The sequence below is a fragment of the Stigmatopora argus genome, chromosome 16 (genome assembly GCF_051989625.1).
Source record: "Stigmatopora argus isolate UIUO_Sarg chromosome 16, RoL_Sarg_1.0, whole genome shotgun sequence".
Lineage (NCBI taxonomy): Eukaryota > Metazoa > Chordata > Actinopteri > Syngnathiformes > Syngnathidae > Stigmatopora > Stigmatopora argus.
This window is the reverse complement of record NC_135402.1, coordinates 4,763,197-4,782,966: the sequence shown is the minus strand read 5'-3', so window position 1 is coordinate 4,782,966 and position 19,770 is coordinate 4,763,197. Positions and strand designations below refer to the sequence as shown.

The following is a 19,770-nucleotide window of genomic DNA, read 5'->3' as shown; positions in this document are numbered from 1 at the left end:
CTCCAAAGCAAAAAACAAAAAAAAAAGTCCGGACGTAGCCCTCCAAATTGATTACACTGTACACTTAACATGCACGTCCAGAGTAAAAAATAAAAAATGTTGAAGAAAAAAAAACCCAAACAAAAATCTGTGCCATCCTCCAGGCTTCCTCACCTCTTGTATAAATTAGAAATGAATTGACAAGCACCACAAAACCGTGGCTAGACAAAAAATATAAAGTAATAAAAAAACAACAACAAAAAAGACCGGTTACAGTAAAAAACATCCTACAATAGCTTTTAGATCTATTATCCGTTGGTTAAATTCAGTTTTTTTTTCTTTAAAAAGTGATTTCCTCCCCTCCTCAGGTCCAAAACATACACACCCCACACACACGCATTCAGCTCTATACATGTAACCAGAGTACAGGTGCATCACCCACTGACTTATCACAATAGTCAGGTCCTCATCGTGCGTGCTTGCTTTTTTCTGTGCCCACATCACCACTTAGGTGAGCTTCTAATGTCCCTTTAGGATGACTTGTGCAAAAAGAAAGTGTTAAGAAGACGAGACAAAGGGTTCTCCTGGAAGAATGTAACATACTTTCACAAATAGGTTCAACATTCATTTATTTGAAGAAACATCATGATATAAAAACAAAACAAAACAAAAAACACTGTTTACATTTCCACCTGTCTTGCCTTGTCCCCCCTTATTTTGAAAAACAAATCCGTAATTTAGCACATTTTACAAAAAAACAAAAATCTTTACACTGGTTGAGTTGGAGAATTTCCCTCTCGTAGATGCAAACCTGACTATTGTCACAGCCAGTCTAAATTAAAAGCAAATAAAAGCACGTCATCACCCTCCTCTACACACACGCACACACACACGCACGCACGCACACGCTTAAGAACAGGAGTGGGGCACCAACAACTGCTGACAAAGATGGACTTTGTTTTCTTTTTACCTGTGTTTTTAAACACAAGCAAACGTACAAAGGGCTCACAAGTCAACCGGCCGTTAGTTGAAACCCACCTGTTGCTCAGCATGCGCTCAAATACTAACTCAAAATATGGCAAAAATACATGTGTACACTTATATACAAACGGAAGCCACGCCTGCCAGGAGTGTGCTACGCAATTGAACAATGCATCTTCTTCTGTATACGCAGAGAATAAAAACCTTTTCTAAATAAAATACATTGTTGTCTGTGTGGATGGGCGAGCGAGGCGATCGCAAATGACCAGAAAGGAGGACGACCACCGTGTGTTATGCTTCCCGCTTCCCGTTCGCCGATGGCCCCTTCTTTCCGTCTTCGCGGCTCGTGCTCGTTTGACGTCGCTCGGAAATATGAAGAGTCAAGTGTAATGACCACGACGATGCTAAAAAAATAGATATTACCCCCTACGTCTCACAAGTCCACAATGGGAGGAGGAGGAGACGTCATGTGATCTCACGTGACAAATCAATGCGGTGGAAAGACAGGAGGGAGGGCAAGTGAAAAACTAGCATGGATGTGCTACGATGAAGAGGAGGAAGATGTGTTGTGTGCTTTCACAAACACTCCCATACTTGTGTCCTTCTGAGGCGGGGGTGGTCTCCGCAGACATCGGTGGAACGCATGAACGAGTGGTGACGACGTGGCCTCGCTGCCAGGGTACCCCACTACTCTCCCCACCCCTCTGTCCCCCCCGCTCTTCCATGGGAAAGAGGGGTCCGCCGTCCTCCCCCTTGCTTGTTAATTGGCCGAGTGCATCATACCTCCAGGAAACGGGAGGTGGGCTTGGCATGGAAGGGCTCGGACCACATGCGCCGCAAATCCCCCTTAAGGAAGACACAAAAGACACCAACGCATGCACACTGTTTATGTCGTAGGTGCGTGTAGTTTGGCTGCTTTGCTTATTCTGGACCAGGGGAGGCGAACACGCGGCTCACGGCCAGAATGAATGCGGCGGCTCTTTCACTGCGATTGACAGTAATAGATGTCCAATCAATTTGAACGGTGAGATCTGGCATTTAATGAACATCTTTCAGTGCCATTGACGCAGGAAATCAGTTCAAACCTTCAAGCCGTTACGGCAGTAGGAAGGTTATTGATGTGTTCCTCTAGGTTGGGTTTTGGAAGTGTTAATACGTCAAGGTTTCTCAATATTCACTCTTGATCGAGTATCCCTGTCAATGACGGCCAATAAGTTAAGACAGTGTCTGTATTGCCATCTGGTGGCCAGTGTGCACACACCAAAATGAGTAAAGTCCACCATAATGGTCACTAACTAACGTGTAGCAGTGAGCCTGTTCTAAAAAAAAAAAGCTCAGCAATGATGGCACTGATTTTCGATTAACGTGGTGGAAGCGATCGTTTTAAAACACAAACACTGTAATAGTCAATAGAAATAAAGTTTTAGAATTTGCTGCTATTTATCCAATTTCCTGGTTATTGTAAAATGAAATTACAAGTTACTGACTTAAATGTATAATTATTCATTTCAACAAATAGAAGTTGGAATGTACCCAAATAAAAATTCTGAAGAAAAAAAAATATTTGGCATGATTATATTGTGCACTTGATGCACTATAATGTGCTGGGATATTTTTCAATCAAACATGTAATTTTATGGCATTTTTTGTGCCTTGAAAATGATATATCATTTATATCATAAAACGGACGCAAAATCAGACAAGATCCCCAAGTATGCACAAACAGTTTTAGACACTTATTTAGTTTTGAATCACATGCATATAAACATTAGAAAAATAAAATGAAGCTTTGTGGGAGTAAAAGAGTGCAGCATTTATGCTGCTAAAGCGGCCATAGTGCTTGCTAAGCAGTATGGATGCCTAAGTCATCGGGGAACAACTCAGTGTTGTCTTGCTGGCTAATCCGTCATGCACACACAGAGATCGACGTATATTTTAAAAGATTTTCAGAAAACTGGAGGTTGGTGGCCTGACAGAGTTTGTGCTTTTGCTTAGTACTTCACAACATTCTATTTTAGCAGGCTTATTTCTGCAAGAAAAAAAGGCATGTTGGCCAAAACGGGAAAAAAAGGAGAGACCTATTACCCCCATTTTGATCTGGGAAGACCGTTAAAAAATATCAACTCACCTCATAAATAGGTCAGGAGAGCAATTGTTATATTTCCGAAAGAAAATGTACTTGATACCTCATTTAACGGATAGAATCTGTTTCAACCCGGCATCTGTTCTGCTGTACACTCATTAAGGTGTCACCTATGTGCTCCCTTCCTGTTTTCCCGTGTTGCCTGGTAACTAGCAGTAGGGCTTGGCTAATGAGACGGCTAACGGGAGCGCATCCAAGGCAAGAGATGAAGCAAATCACAGCGCGAGTGGATTGCGCGTGCGCGCCGTGTATTGACTATGTTGTCGTGTTGAATGTTTGTGTCGCTGCTGAACATGAACGAAAGTACCTTCAGGTAGGCCATAGTGAGCAGAGGCAGCAGGGTGAAGGGCACCAGGTAGAGCAGAGCCGGCTGGGCAGCGCGATGGATCCTGGACGCCACGGTGGCCGTTAATAGACCTGGTTTCAGGAAGAGGACACATTAGGGAAAAGGCCTTTTTTAATGGCTTGGATTAAAACAAAAAAAGTTGAATATCTGGATTGAAACAACTAAGTAATTGTTTAGTTTTCCTTTTCCTTCTCTGAAATTGTTATGCATGCACGTTGGCTCCAGCTGGATTCGCTACTGCCTTAGCAGCTCTAATGGCAATTTAATTACACCAATAAAAATAAAAAAATCATTCTTGACCCTTAGGTATTTTGGTTTAAATTAACATGTTGGTATGAAGGGTAAGGAAATCCTGGATGGAAATCCTGGACGGAAATTCTGAAATGGCGGTTCGCAAGAGATTCAACAAGTTACTATATACAAAGAATTGCTGTCTGTATGACACGAGCAGATGTTGAAGAGTGAGTGTTTTGTATATAAACAAGCATAATTAACAGTGTATGTTCACCCAAAGTCTTCCAGCCCGTATTGATTACTCACCCACAAAGTATCCAATGAGAGTGCAGTGGAAATAGGAGACCCGCTGCATGCGCCCCGGCACGTTGCCGGGCCCGGCCGCCTCCCCGCTCGCTTGTTTCTTGTAGTTGTCATAGCGTAGGACAAAGCACAAGAGCAGTCCGGGCATCACGATGTCTCCGATTCCCAGCATTGAGAAGTGACTTCCTGTGGAGCTGTGACACATGGCCATGTTGGTTGTTGTGTTAAAACATTTTTCTCAATATCTTGTCATTGTGGGCTATTAGGTACAACGAGACCAATTTGGTGGAGAAATGTTCTTTAAAAGCGCAGTGAGGCAGTAATGCTCACTGTAGCGGAAAATTAAAGCTTGAGTGGAGAGAATAGTGGAGGGGTGGGAAAAAAAATCATTAAAAAAAGAGAAAATAAAGGAATTTAACACTATTCCTACCTGGGAAATACTAGTTTTCCAGGTAAGGATAGGCGGGGGACATCTCGGCCCATCCCTGGTCCCAGGTGCAGCTTCCTAGACAGGACATCAATTGGATTTTCTGCAGGTTGGGTAGCGACTTTGACCATCACGTTGCTGTTGAAGATGTAGGCCGAGAAGAACACCTAAGGGGAAATGGGACGCATCAGCATGTTGTTGCATTTCTGTGCTAACATCGGGGGTTGCTAGGCACCCGCATAGGCAGAAGATGAGAATACCGCAGCGGAGACTGATCATTTGCTTTTATTGGTATGTGCGGCATCTTTGTCTTTTTCAAATTCTCTTAAAGTAATGTGACACTAACAGAAAGTATTGTTTTGCTCATTGGATCCACCGACTTTAAATGTACTAAAATACATTAGTTCATAACAGCATGACGACGATGTGTGCTAAACCAACTAGTTCGCGTTTTACGACCATAGATTACATTAGGCGCATCGTTTGGGTGAATATCCGCCAAATTTTATAAAATTAAATTAAATTTAAAAAAAAAAAATGTAAATGTTAAAAACAAAAACCATTTTAATTATTTTTTTAAAGACACACCCAAATGGAGTCATTTTAAATGAATTAAAACAGTCATTTCTGTTATTTTTGCGGCAATTTCATTACAGTTAGGATGAATGCTTCCCCAGCATCTGCATTGGCTGACTTGATTTATGACAGGGTGTGTTTTTTATGACATTCTCCAAATTAGTCTCTCTCGTTAGTATATGGCAAGGTAGTAATAGGTCGCAATTACAATAATTTGCCAGTTGAAAAACACTTGTAGGTAATAAAAATAATGAACAAAAACACTAAGTATGGTTAAAACTGAGCCTGCCTTGTATCACCTGATGACATTTTCTTATTATGCGGCGCAAACTACTTCAGAGCCCCCCGTTCCTAACCCTGAATTCTCATTTCTGTATTTTTTTTTCTAATAGCAAATAGGTGAGCAACAGTTAATTGTGTATCATTTGTCACAAGATTGTTGTAAACAGAGGATGTCTTGTATTTTCAAGCAGCGAAAAGATCATTTGTTTAGTGAATGGTCCTAGTGTTTCATAATCACCCAGCTGGATGATTGACAATGGCAGGAATTCAATATGTGGTTCATAAATCACAGCGACAAGTGCTTGAAAATGCAAAGAAACAAAGGTCACATGCATTTTTTTTCTCAAACAGCTCATTTCATAGACAGTGAGCTGATGACAATAAGCTTGTTATGGTGTATCTTTGCGTGTGCCGCCGTGTGTGTGTGTGAGCTTTGCCATCAACAGCTATGCGGGTGATGTCCTTACCCAGAACACATCATAGATGAGCAACCCTGACAGCAGCAGGCACGACACCTTCAGACTGGGCAACCGCACAAAGGCGATCATGGCCACGCACAAGCCCATGGCTAAAGCTAAAGGGGAACAAAATCCACAAAACATGTTGAATATCTTCAAAAGAACAAACAAAACATAAGAGGTTAGTTATTAAAATCATTCAAGTGGAAAAGTGCGGTAAGAGTCATCCATGCGTTTGCAATGTGAATGGGCTCAGCGGCATTTCTATGATCAGACAAAGGGGCAAGTAAATAAGAAAAAAAAGATTCTTAAATTCCTTTTCCCATTTTCAAAATCACTATACTGTTTTAAAAACCACTGTCTTATGTCTCCATGTCTGTTTAAGGAGTAGTAGGCCTGTTGATTTGCCGTGGATACTTTCATTAACGGCAGATGCGCTTTGGATTCGCTCTGAAATCAAACGTGTTTCAAATAATGAAATCCAGTTAAAACAAACATTTAAATCCAAAGTGAATCACAATTAAAAGACTGTTACATGTTTTTTGTTGTTGTTGTTGAATGAACTCCTACCAACAATAACACATGCATCTTTAATCATTGGAAATTGACCAAGCTGTAGAATCAACATAGAAGGCCTATTTTAACAATGCCATTAGATTGACAACAATTTAATTATAGTGTAGCCAAATGATATGCATCACTGGCTACATAAATGATTGTGGAATCATGTTGCATAGGCGGACATTTCCTGCATTAAAGTGACAGCTTTTTACATGGTTCCCCTACGGCTAGTTTAATTGGGCCTTCGCTAGCGTGACGAGCACGAGACATATTCATTTTGCCGCACTACGTGTCAAATGACCAGTGGCAACGTGGAAAATGGGGGGCACGCACTCTTGACAGGTGTTATAGATATTGGGGGTAAACTATGTAAATTTATCTGGGGTGATTGGTCCCGACTGGCAAAAAAAGTGTTGGCAGTGTGACGCACCGTCCATGAGGAGCCAGTGTCCGGTCAGCACCCAGATCATCACCAGAATGACGGAGAGGGAAAAGGACAGTAGCTCGGCTAGAGTAAAGCGGCCACAGCAGCCAAATGAAATCCTGTAAATGGGGTGACAGATATTTAGAGACATTGTTACAGACAGGGAATACTAAATGACTATGTAAATATATGAAGACATCCCACGATAATGACGGTGCAAGTTTGCAGATCTTTGTAGAAGGATTTATGTTAGTGTGTGAGTAGGTGGGTTCTTACAGGCTTATTTATTTATATATTTATTCATGTATTTATTTATTAACTTACTTATTACCTATCTATTTATGTCTAAAATGCCTTTCCTATTTCTGCATCCTCATCCTCTTGCTACTGTGACAACGAAATTTCCTGAATACGGGATGAATAAAGTTATCCAATCCAATCCAATCACTTCTTGTGGTTTACCATTGCAACAATGGTAATGTTGGGATATCAGTACACCATGCTAAACTTAACCTTTACCTTTGTAGAAAACAAGTTGGCTTGTTTGTTTGTAGCTAAGCAGAGACATTTGTGGACCATAATGGTGGAGATTTTTTTTTCTCACGGGGATTAACATTGAAGTTGGATTCTTTTATTACCCACAGGCCGAATTGTCAATGCAACTTTCAGTAATGGAATTGAATGGTTTGTCTCATGTCAGGCAGAATTAATCAATTCAGTAACATTTAAAGCAAGGGTGTCAGACTCGGGTTGGTTCACGGGCCGCTTTAACGTCAACTTGATTTCACGTGGGCCGTACCATTTTAGATATAATATTTAGATTTTTTTAAAAAAATGGATTAAAAGAACTGGATTAAAAGCCCTGAATATTCATTTTTTTATAGATCTAAAACAATTTTTATTTTAGCTTTTTAAAAAATATATTTGTAGATTTTACAAAAAGATTTTTGAACTAAAAAAACAGAAAAAATAGATTAAAAAATTACAATTATTGATTTAAAAGGGGGAAAATCAGGAAATGTAATATACATCTATACTCTTCATTTTAATTTGATCCTAAAACAGAAAGTCGGCATTCATGATTTACTTTCCCGGGCCACACAAAATGATGCGGCGGGCCATATTTGGCCCCGGGACCGCCACTTTGATTTAAAGTATTACGAAACAACAATATGCAGATTGTATATTGAGCGATCAACCGAGAAGTGATTTAAAAAATAAAGTCCTACTTGTTCTGTGGAGAGCAGGGCCTAGTCAGATACTGGCACATTGGCAACAAGAGAAAAGCAAAAGCAATTGTAGCAAGCACTGAGGAGAGAAAATAGAGAGTACAGAACAGCAATGAGATACACTAAACTCATTCGAGTCCTTTTCATACGTCGGCTTCACAGAGCAGTGAATAATCTTTACACTTTCATCGGCAAAGCACCAAAAAAGAGGCATACTACTGTGTACGTGTGCCTTAAAGCACTCATTTGCTGTGTTTTGCCACGCATACCTGCTGTGCAGATGGTGAAGACCACCTGGACTGAGTCAAAGAAGAAGAACATGACCAGCAGAGACACGGAGGCTCCTATGGGTAGGAACAGTGCCTGTGTCGAGTCTATTGTCTGAATACCTGTTTGAAATAGTAATAATAATAAAAAAGGTCAAGACAATACAAATTAACATCAATGTAATGCGTTTTAGATGACACTAACTGTTGTTTGTGTTGTTGTTGAAGCCTGTTGTGATAGGGTTGCCATCTTTGTCCTTCTCTTGGTTTTCACAGTCCATGTTTAATGATCTGCAAAGGGACAAGTGCCTTGTAAGGATGCGTTAAATTTACAGACATCTTAAACAATTCAGGCCTCCATTCGTATTGGGGTCTGGCATAGCTTGTTATCTTCTGTGGCAGATGCAAAGATACAGCCAAGCTAATTTGGTACCCATGCTTGACACTAACAGGACTCATTTAGATTAGAATGAACTCATTATTGCTGTCTCGCTCCAGCTTTCTTTACATCTCTCCTAAACAGTTTTTCATGGAGAACAAAAAAAAAGCCAGAACAAGCCATAAAAACAATTTAAGTACATAAAAACACTGAAACCAATATTTTTTGGTTCTTTGAAAGGGTAACCAAAAATGTATTTTTGTAAAACTAAACATTTTTGGGAGCACTGATGTAAAGTAGTAATATTAATCAAAGTAAATGAAAAAATGTAAATGACACTCACCTGAAACTGCCATAAACGATGAGAAGAATGGAAATAAGAAAGGTGGACACCTGACTGGAGTCGACTAAAGAGTACGCCCTGAAAGGAAGAAAGAAAACAATGAAATTATTAATTAAGATCTCAATTAATGTCTTTTATAAACCCAATTTATTTTTCCTTTTTTGGATTAAGATTCCAATAAATAAAATCTTCAAAAAGGAAAGTTTCAAATGTGTAAAAAAAGCAGAAAAGGGATTGTGCAATTGCTACTTACTTCACAACCGATACTATAAATTGGAAATTATTAGCTTATGCAATTTGCAATAAGACTTTTATACGGTGGCAACCAGGAACTTGAATGCTTAGGAACATTGCACATTTAGTATATAGAGCAGAACTTTTGAAAGGTATTGGGAAAGCACGTTTTGACTGGTGAGCTATCAACATAGTAACTGTGCATGTTCAGTTCAAAACATTATTGCAACCAATCAAAGTGACAAGACACATAAAAAACATACTTCATCACAGCAAATCATAAAAGTGCGGCAGTGCAATAGAGGATAGCGATTCAAATCCCCAGAGAGACTGCTGACCTTTGTTATTAAGCGCAAGAAATTGTGTGATTTTAAAACAAGAATAGCAAGAGCCAAAGAATAAAAAATAATAAATTAAATTCTGTACAACCTTAAGACTAAAATAGCCAAGAGAATTATAGGCATATTTTATGTATTACACTGAAATGTGGAGTAGATTCAAACATGAGTTTCAAGTTTGCACCACAATATGTACATGTGCAGTAGGTAATAGTACAAGGACTTTCTTTTAAGATCAATGTCCAGGGGTACCAATGTGCAAGGGAGGCTTAAATCAGATCTAGCAAGTTGATTGAAGTGTTGAGTGTTTTGACACAGCCTCGACCTGACCTGCAACCTTCTAATGCTGGTTGGTTGCTAGGGAAAAAGACAAGGTGGCCATTGTGGCTTGCTGCTTTCTTATAGGCGCTCTGACCGAGATGCTGACCTGTCAGTAGCCTGTCAAACTCACTCTCCTTGGGTGAGGAATGCAGTAGAGTAAGTAAACGCTCAGTATGATATACCATTATCTTACAGTTTCACAAAATGTATGGATGTGTGACACCGCCAACATCCTTCTGCTCAGACAGAATGTGAAGAACCCATTCCTGTTGATTATATATTTTAAGTGTTTTATTAGTTTTTATTTTTTGGTTCAAGTCCCTGTGAGATTATGCTTTTTAAATGATGCGTCATTCAAAACAATAAACTGATTCTCCACCTGGCAACCAAGGTTTGGGCATACCCGAGGTAGCAAAACATTTTCATTTGGTGAGGTACCATATCTCAAAACGGTGTCACTATTGTTGTTTTCAAGGCAAATTTAGCTTTCATTTAAAATACAAAGCAAAAAAAAGGATTTTTTCAATATTTTTCCACTGACTGTAGAGAAGGAGTATCTTGTAGCTTTGTACAAAATGACAAACTCCTACATTGCCATCTTGACAAACAATTAACAACCGATCACAGTGTACCTGATATACCATTTACGTGGGTCATATAAGATGCAAAACAAGGAAGCTATTTCAAAAGACACCAGGGTCATGTGTCGTCTTAAATGAGTGGAAAAAAAAAGTACAAGCTTGGAAAACTGAAAGAAACATTTCAGAAAGGCTGACCTTGTTCCACTCCGATTCTAATGATGTCACCGCAGCAGCAAGATAGATGCAGAGTTTCATCCACCACGGATCTAATTCATATTCTAGCACCAAACTAGTCCGAGTGAATTCTGCGCACAGATGCCCGCAGAACATGGGCGAGATAGATGAATGGAACATTTAAAAACAAAATACAATCCAGGACTGTTGGAGGCTGGATGGAAGCCCAAGGAGCCATAAGTCCTCCTTGTCCACTGACAGAGTCCCCCCTCCCATTACAAATGACACAATTCCCAATCTGACTCTCAACAAGCAAACATGCGTGACTGGACCACAAAGGGTCAGCAGGCGGCAAAGGAAAATGCTTTGGTTCCACCAGGAAAAGGTACCTGTAGCATAGTTCCTTTATTTTTATTTAACACCCTTTCACAGTAGCTACAGAGTAGACTTGCCTTGAGCTCTCCAATTGTGGATTAACATTCATCTCCTTCCATCGTCTGATCCAATTATGGATGTAAAGGGCTAAATCCTCCAGGAACAGAGTGTAATTTGTGATAAACTGTGACCTTTTTGCCTAACATTAAAACTCATTCACCTCCCCTTCCCTGCCATTTGACCATATGGTGTTTGCAGCCTCATTTGACATTTGGACAGGGGTCCCTCGGTTTACCATGGTCCTGACCAGGCATTTCAATGAAGCAGATTACACTAAATTAACTGGTAATTGCCTTTTTGGTTCATTTAGTTTGACAATTTGTACCCCAAAAAGCTCTGATTCATATGAATACCCAATACCTTTGTTATACATTACAGTACTGTTTCTCAAGCAACCCCTAAAGATTGCGTTTAATTGACGTTTACATCTTGGGAGAACAGTTCATGGGTAACACAAGTCCAACAGTATGTTACCTCATCTTGGTAGTCTTTGTTGTGTATTTAATTTAGAAAGGGGATATCTGTAGGTTTAGTAACAATATTTAAGATAAAAAGGAACATCTGCAATTCAGCAAATCATGTTTTTTGTTAAAATGACCAACATTGCTGCTCTTTGTTAGGTGAGTAAAGATCACCCAAGGCTAAAGATGGTGGTATGACACATCAATGTGCGAGAGGTGTTGGAGTGGTCGTGATGTGTGATGCTACTGGTGAAGCTAGCTAGTGCCATGATATTGTTGCGCCAAGGATGAAAGAAGAAAGGGTGGGAGATTTTTACATTCTGAAATAAACCAAACGAAATTCAATCAGGATGGAGCCATTTCAATTCATATCTGTGACTTAAAATCTTTCATGTTGAAATGACTCTACAGGTGATTCCCTATCGGCCGAAATTAAAAAAAATGGAAGCAGAGCTCTGGTATCACTTATAGCATTGGTGTCGGAAGTGAGAAAATATGGATCGTGCATACCTACTCCATACTAAGATTGCACGTTTAATTATCGTATATTATGCCTTATAAAGGGGATCCTATATGTCTATGTGTGAGATTTATCTAGAGTGCATTTGCCCCAATAACATGTTTCGCAAGTGGTTGGGTCATACAGTCTTAAATAATTAATGAGTTCAATATTTACGAGTAAAACTCCTAAAGTGTGCAGTGGATGAAGACGATTCCTGAGGCAAGATGCTGTGAGCTAGACTGGAATGCAATAAAAAAAATAGCCATGCCTGATGAAAAAAGAAGCACATGTAAATTTACAAACAATCACATCTTCCCCAAAGATATTTATGTAATTAAGTGGATTTTGTAGACAGCGAGAACTATTTCGCAAAGCAAGTATTTTGTGTGCTTTTTTGTGACAAGATCTTTATACAATGCCCCTGCCTCTGTCAGCACATCTTATTTTTGTGAGATTACATCGGATCATGTGAACTTTCTGACTGGCAGGCCACATTCTGGATCGGCATTTTAGTGTATTTAGAGTTTATCGGAGCACCATATACGACCCAACCTATTAAAAACCGGCTTTATTATTCTTACCAGGCCTTTGATAAACTCCCAAAGCAAATGTTCTTTATTTTTTTTGAAAAAGTTGTTAATTTAATATATCTTGTCTTGAGACTGTATTCACTTTGACAGTCAGATGAGTACACAAATTGAATGGCTATATCAAATCAGCAAATAAAGTGAATCACTCTAAATTGTCAGCCTATTCATTGAGGGACCATCAAAAGCCAGATTCAAAACGTTTAAACGTGCACAATTTTCTGTTAATTTCTTTTCTAATTCACAAAAAGTTGCTTCGTTCATTTCATGAGGCTTCAAGAAAGTATTGGTGATTTTCATTCAAGGGGCGTTTTGAATGATGATCACGTCATCTGAATCGAGTGTCATCCTTCAGGGTGACTTCAGGTGCTCGCATCATTTCCCACCTGTTCAAACCGTCATCTTCAGCAACCTGTCGAGTGTCACGTTGGCCCACAGATGCCACAATTTGCTTAGCTTTGAGCCCCCAAATAAGAGGATCCATTGTTGTTATGTGTGGTTCGTCGATGAACGCTGGCCCTCTCTCATCAGCTAACTCCAATTTGTTTGCACGGCCAACTTGACCACTAATCAGCTTAACGCTCCTGTGCAATGTCGCGTCGCCCATATTAGTAAATCAAATGAGGGCGTAATACAAAAAAAAGAGCAACATCAACGCATACTTTGTCCTATAAAACGGGGATTGTTGATCAGGTGAATTAGCAGGTCGGCTAACTTGTTAGCATTCGTTCACAATAGCACCATTGGAATTGACCTCAGTTGAATGGCGTTAGCACGGCAACATCACTAGCTGCGATCGGCTAACAACATATATTTCGCTGCTACTAGAAATAATGTATTTTTCACGGACATCGGGTCATCATACGATAGATTGCTAGGGGCAGAAAAAGGCGTCCATTCTTGAGTGCCTTTGAAGTAGCAACACTGTAGGCGAGATGGCTAATGGTAGCGGGCAGCTGTACCCGTGCGCACTCACCAAGATGAGTAGCCTTGCTCCGCCATATCGCCGACAACAGTGGGGCTCCGCTACTATGGCTCACACGGGTTCGGATCCACGGCGATGACCCGTTGAGACCTCCAGAAACGCGGGGTCGGGGCCCGATGGGGTGGGCTCTTTCGGCGTATCCCTTATAGTCCGTCGCCCTAGCGGCTACTCGTCGGTGACAACACGGTGATGCATCCTGACGGCAGTTAGCCGAGCCACTAGCCGAATACCGTGCACTTGAAACGGCTCCAGTGAAGGGGGTTGCTGTGGTGAGGCGGACGAGACAAAAGCACCCCCGAAACGACCACACTAAACCTTGTTGACGCTCGTCGCGGCCCCAGCCTAGAAGGCTCGGTCTCCAGCAATGCTTACACCCACTGTAAATCCATATTCAGCGCGATGGTGCCCGCAAAAAAAATCAGTGGCTCCTCAAGTCTCCAGCCCTCGCTGTTATGGAAGACGCTTGGCTTTGTCTATAACGAGAGAGGCGGGGGTGCGCGGAGAGAGCTTTGCAAGTAGGACGAACACTGGGAACGCTTTTCAGACACTTAAAAGCCCAGCAAAATTGGCATCTTATGCAATAATAGCACCGCGCACTTTAAAGCACACTTACGTTAAATAATTGGACTGTGATCATTCATTCAAAGAACATAAAAGAGCGGACCGTTTCCATTTTCCCCCTTTTATTAAACTTTACTACCATAGGCTTGCTCGATCATGGTTTGTTTTGTTACCTTGCCGTTTTTACAAGTTGCCTGGGGCAATGGGGAAACGGTCAACCTCCAGGTCTACCTAAACAACGATCCACTGGGTGCACCCGCCTTCCTGCCCAACTACACACAAGAGGGACCATGCATATCCATATTAGGGATGTGCCGATATTGATCCAGTGCCATAGAGAGGCCCCTATATATGTCTGTCTAGTGATTTAATAATCGGACATAGGCTTTGTCATCATCATTGACTCGACAAAAGCCTAATTGTCATGATCATACCCAGCTGCGTATGACGAAATTGGTAACACCAAACTATTTTCAACACTAATTTGACTTACAGCAGCCGAAAAGCACAATAGTAATGTCAACTAGGTCAGATTCAATCTTGTAATCAAATCCAATACTCCAAAAACAGTCAGGTCGGGCAACGATACTGCGTGACCGGACGTTTGGTCGCCGGACGTTTGGTCGCCTGGGTGAATATAATTTTGAGAGCTGGTTTCAACAGTAGATATTTAGATATTAAACTCTCTCTCATGAATATAATTTTGAGAGATGGTTTCAACAGTAAACTCTCTGTCATGTTGTCCAACGTCCGGCGACCAAACGTCCGGCGACCAAACGTCCGGGCGACCAAACGTCCGGGCGACCAAACGTCCGAGTACTGAGATACTGAGTATCGGATCGGTTCATCACTAATCAAAAAAACTTCTCATGCCACTTGTCCCAGCAAACGATTAGTTATCCTCCTGCAAAAAGTAATTTGACCAACTACTAAAACAAAACCCACTTTAAGAATTAAACAATCAAACTGAACAATAGCCTGAAGTTACCGACACACTGATATAACCAATATCTTGGCTTCACAACACAAGTTTCAAGTTATCGCTGTTGCGTTGAAAGCATTGTTTGCATAATGTTACTCTATTAGAAATAAAGATGTAACATGCTTGATCAGATTCATGCCTGTTTACTGTAATTATCACTTTATATCTATACGTATTCAGTGATAAAACTAAAATGATAATGTTGATTGGGTCCATGTCTGTGACTCATTGCCTTGCTTTACTTCCTGTTGGCATCTGGTGTTGTATGCAGGAGATTACTACTAGTTTACCATGATTAACACACAGAGTTTAATTCTAGCGATAAGAAGGTAGGAGCAGATACGTTTATACGTCAACCTAATCCTTATGTGGGAAGTTTATTACCCACGTTGATTCTATTTTAACGACATTACAATACAGTAACTGGTTTAATTTTCTGTCTATTGTACTTTATAACTACGTCTTTTATACATGTTCGATTAAAATGTATGTCATTAATACATTAATGAAAAATATTGACTTTCATATGAGTTTTACAAACAAAAGTTTCCTATTAGGGATTAGCCGTGGCAAATTGAGACATCTCTTCTGTGGGTAGAGATTGCATTGGGGTTTAGAGGGAGGTCAATGGGATTCCCTCGCTAACCGAATAGTGTGGGGATTACACAAGTCTTCAGAGAGCTGCTTTTCTTGCAGATTATTCTCAATCTGTCCTCAGAAACAGACCCACGTCCATTTAGCAGACACTCCGATTGAAATAGTGAAACACTGGCCAAATTATAAGTATGGCTTGTTAAGTAGTAGTTAATTCGATTATCTGGGGAAAGAACTTAAAGGGTGTGGAAGACACCTCTGCACAGAATTACTGCTCATTTAGTTAAACTGTAGCCAAACATTTTTCATTTAATTTTTGATTGTATACACTTGTGAATTGTGTAACCCTAACCCTTTTATAGACGTTAGGGGCAAGGTAAGTATAACAGGTTTGCAATTCATAACGACAATGGAATTCCTCCAGATAGAAAGACTGGTTTGGCGATTGAGGAATAAACATGGGCATGAATTATATCATTAACCTAAATTCTAAGCGACTTTGTTGAAACGACAGAAAAGATTGAATGTCTTCATTTCTTAACAGCCAAAGGCCATAATGATTTGCATAAAACATTCACCTGTTTGGAGTTTTCATTTTTCTGCCTGTTCCTGCGTGGGTTTTCTCCTGGCAATCCGGTTTCCTTGATCTAAGAACTGTGTGTGCATGTGGTAACCACTCACCACCAGGCAACCTATCAATACATAATAATCATGACAAAAATTAATATAATTAAAAATACCAACTGCCAGTATTTATCCTCTTCCAACAGAATTTAAATAAATACTTATGCAACCTATGTGTATTATGTCTGGCCGCAAGATGTCAGTCTTTACTTATCAGGAGCAACAAGGAAAACAGCAGAAGGATGAATAATGATCACAATTATCATCATTATTGCATTAACTTTCATTACATGTATTTTTTAGACTTTAGACTACTTACTACACTGAATGCATGCCTCCATAATGACAAACAATAATGTTTTGTGATTACCACAGATCATAAAAAGTGTCATTTCCACCACTTGGAGTTTGCATGTTCTCCCCGGGTCTGCGTGGGTTTTCTCTGGGTACTCCGCTTTCCTCCCACATTCCAAAAACATGCATGGTAGGCTGATTGGTCACTCTAAATTGCCCCTAAGTATAAGTGTGAAGGTGAATGGTTGTCCAATCTCCTTGTGGTTAAAGAACCAGTTTTGGAAAGGGTTGTGGTTTCCCAAAGATGGTGACATTTCCAGAAATAAACAGTTTGTAAATGTAATTCTTCACTTTGGACAGCAGAGGGAGAATGCAGAAAGCCTAAAACGTCACTTGATGCCACTCCTATGTTATGTCATGGTTTTAGCATGTGACCAATTTTTGTTTGAGAAGTCATGCACACCTCGGGGAGTTGCATATCTTTGTAGAATTGTTTATGATCATGCACATGTGATGCCATTCAAGGTATTCCAGCACACAAACCTAGCTTCAATGTTTTCCAAATTCGGGTCACAGGGATATGACCTTAAGAAATGGGCCGCTCGTCTTCAGAGAAGAATGTCCTCGCTGTCCCATATCAGAGCCTGCACGTCCTTGTTCTGACGGGGCATCAAATGTGTCGATTCTCAGGCTGATTACATTTGTGAAGTGATTAAATGGGCAGGCAGAATACAAAGTGACCACTGTTGCAGCTCGAAATGAACTCCAAAACTTCACATCATGTGGCTTTGAGAAGAGGGAATAATTTCATGCTTACATTTTATGTGAATTAACTACTAGAGCCAGGGATTAGATTATTGATCCAATAGCTATTGCACTTCATATCTTATGACCAAGTTCTTGTTTCGAGTGAGATGGTAGCTTTGACATATGAATCCATGATAGAGCTGCTTTCGCTCAGGACCAACAAGAGACCAGCATCTGAAATATGAAGATATGGGAGTCTCTACAAGGCTATTTTTCAGAATTGATGGAGTTACCAGTCCAGTTCAGCTGTCACCACTATGTCTAGGTACTCAGGAATCTGAAACCTAAGAATGGTTCTTTGTTCTTACTTTACAAATACCAGTAATTTGGCCTAATCAAAACAAATTATGTCTTCAGATCCAAGTCAGCAAAGAACCGATTGTTAGATTTCTCTACCTAAAATTACGCCTAGACTGAGGGACGAGTGTAGTAGCATAGTGTGTGGATTGCTGAATGATTTTTCCACTTTGACCTATTTGGGAAGAGGTCATGCTGACAATCGTAAATGTGGAATTCAATTTTGTCATATTTTCATTGCGGCATTCATAAAGCCCATATTTTTTTTAGGCAAGATGCATTCTCTATGTCACTCTATTGCAAAAACTTGAATGCACTGTGTGAAGATTCTAGGACATTTTAACAATGCAATAGTCCTCCCCTTAATTTCCTGTAGAAATAGATTGGCTTAAAAATATGGTACAATGGTTACATAACACATACAGTTGTCATGAAGCATTGATCTCACTATCGAGGTTGTACTGGGTTTAGCTTGATGGTTAAATCAAGCAGTTTAAAATGTACTGTCAACATAAACTGTTCTGTTTTTGTGTGAAGATATTGCAAGAGTTTTCAGACAATCCCAAGACTTAATCTTGAAAGACAGGAGTTTGGGCCTTGGACAGGGCTTTATCATGAAATCCTCAGCCACTTTTTCCAAATCTTCCGGGGGGCTGCTGGGGGTTATATTCTCTCTGACATGTTCTAATTCTGAACAGGTATGCCCTCCCACCGGGCTTCCGTGTGGTGGGACAGGCCTGTAAAAACCCACTAGGGAGGCCTCTTAGTGGCATCCTAGCCAGGTACCCAAGCCACTTCATTTCCGTTTATCTAGAACAGTATCTTCTTTTTCCAAGCAGGGAATTTAGGCTTTTATTGATGTAAAACAATACTGCGCAACTTTAACACACATATTGTCGGTACAGTGTGCACCATACCTGTCAACCTCGGCCAATTGCTCCACTTATTAATGATTGCAATTCCCCTCATTAAGCGATAAAAAATGTACAAATGCAAGGCGACGACAAAACAAGGTAAAACAACACGGTCTACGCATCAATAAAAGCCAACAATGGCCCTGAGCAGTTTCACTGAGCGGACGTGTGAGTGTATAAAAGTTTGTATGTACATGAGTTGTCCCTTTAGGAAGGGACGTCAGTCAGGGTCTTAACAAGTTCTCCAACAAAACACAATAAAAGTACGGGAAATTTGGAGCTTTTCTTTAGCCTAATAATTAATAGGGCATTAAGTATGACTAAATAATAATTCGCAGTTTGTATTTAGGGAATTTGAGCAACAATTTAAATGGTAATTATCAATAACCTTCCAGGCGACCAAAAGACCGGCGACCAAAAGACCGGCGACCAAAAGACCGGGGACCAAAAGACCGGCGACCAAAAGACCGGCGACCAAAAGACCGGCGACCAAAAGACCGGCGACTAAACGACCGAGTACCTTTACTCACGTTGGACGCACTTAAAAGTCTAAAATTTTCTCATATCATGCTTAAAGCATTACAATATTAGCAGTCAACGATGACATTTTCGTCTGCCATCAGTGACCAAGACGACCCAGATTAGATCTGAAATGGGTAAAATGAGATCGGTTTTACAAAAAATGTACTTAAAAAAAATCCAGTACAAAAGTTGTTACACAATTTGAAATGATCAAAAAACGTATAAAATACGGGAAAGACGTATAAGTTGAAAGGTATGGTGCACTGATGTAGAAAGTCATTTTGTCATACTGGGGGAAAGTCCTAAAATTGGACTCCTATTGTGTAGCGAAACCAAGTAAGAAAGTTATCACATACAATAAACAGTAACTGCTGTTAAAACATGGGCAATAGGCCCACTAGATGATGATTTACTTTAGTAAAGGCTAGCTGTGGCAACCCACTTATATAAATATATATATACCTATGCTGTGCCAGGGGGTCCACACATCTTTGAACACCCCCGCCCGTGGCCGTGGCCTCACGGGCTCTGTGGGATCCGAGTGTGCAGACACTGTTAGCACGTCTGATATGAGGGCCTGATCAAAGCTGGCTGATTCTGCCTGAACGATTTCCACAGGATTAAGG

At 40.3% G+C, this 19,770-nt stretch overlaps 1 protein-coding gene across 3 annotated transcripts in view; it reads right to left on the bottom strand.

Moving 5' to 3' along the window:
- Positions 1-591: 591 nt before the first annotated feature.
- sppl3 (signal peptide peptidase 3) overlaps positions 592-19,770 on the bottom strand; it is a 44,071-nt gene continuing 24,892 nt past the window's right edge. Inside the window, exons 4-14 of one of the 3 annotated variants that reach the window (XM_077622426.1) lie at positions 16,265-16,378; positions 8,932-9,009; positions 8,415-8,500; positions 8,213-8,332; positions 7,944-8,022; positions 6,721-6,833; positions 5,739-5,845; positions 4,417-4,580; positions 3,990-4,180; positions 3,411-3,520; positions 592-1,806 (exon numbers count right to left, since the gene is read on the bottom strand). In XM_077622426.1, the coding sequence (XP_077478552.1) occupies positions 1,738-1,806; positions 3,411-3,520; positions 3,990-4,180; positions 4,417-4,580; positions 5,739-5,845; positions 6,721-6,833; positions 7,944-8,022; positions 8,213-8,332; positions 8,415-8,500; positions 8,932-9,009; positions 16,265-16,378 (1,231 nt within the window). In that variant the 3' untranslated portion in view covers positions 592-1,737. Of the gene's footprint in view, positions 1,807-3,410; positions 3,521-3,989; positions 4,181-4,416; positions 4,581-5,738; positions 5,846-6,720; positions 6,834-7,943; positions 8,023-8,212; positions 8,333-8,414; positions 8,501-8,931; positions 9,010-13,540; positions 14,073-16,264; positions 16,379-19,770 lie in introns of those variants that run through there. The other 2 variants (XM_077622427.1, XM_077622428.1) reach the window with 2 other exon arrangements.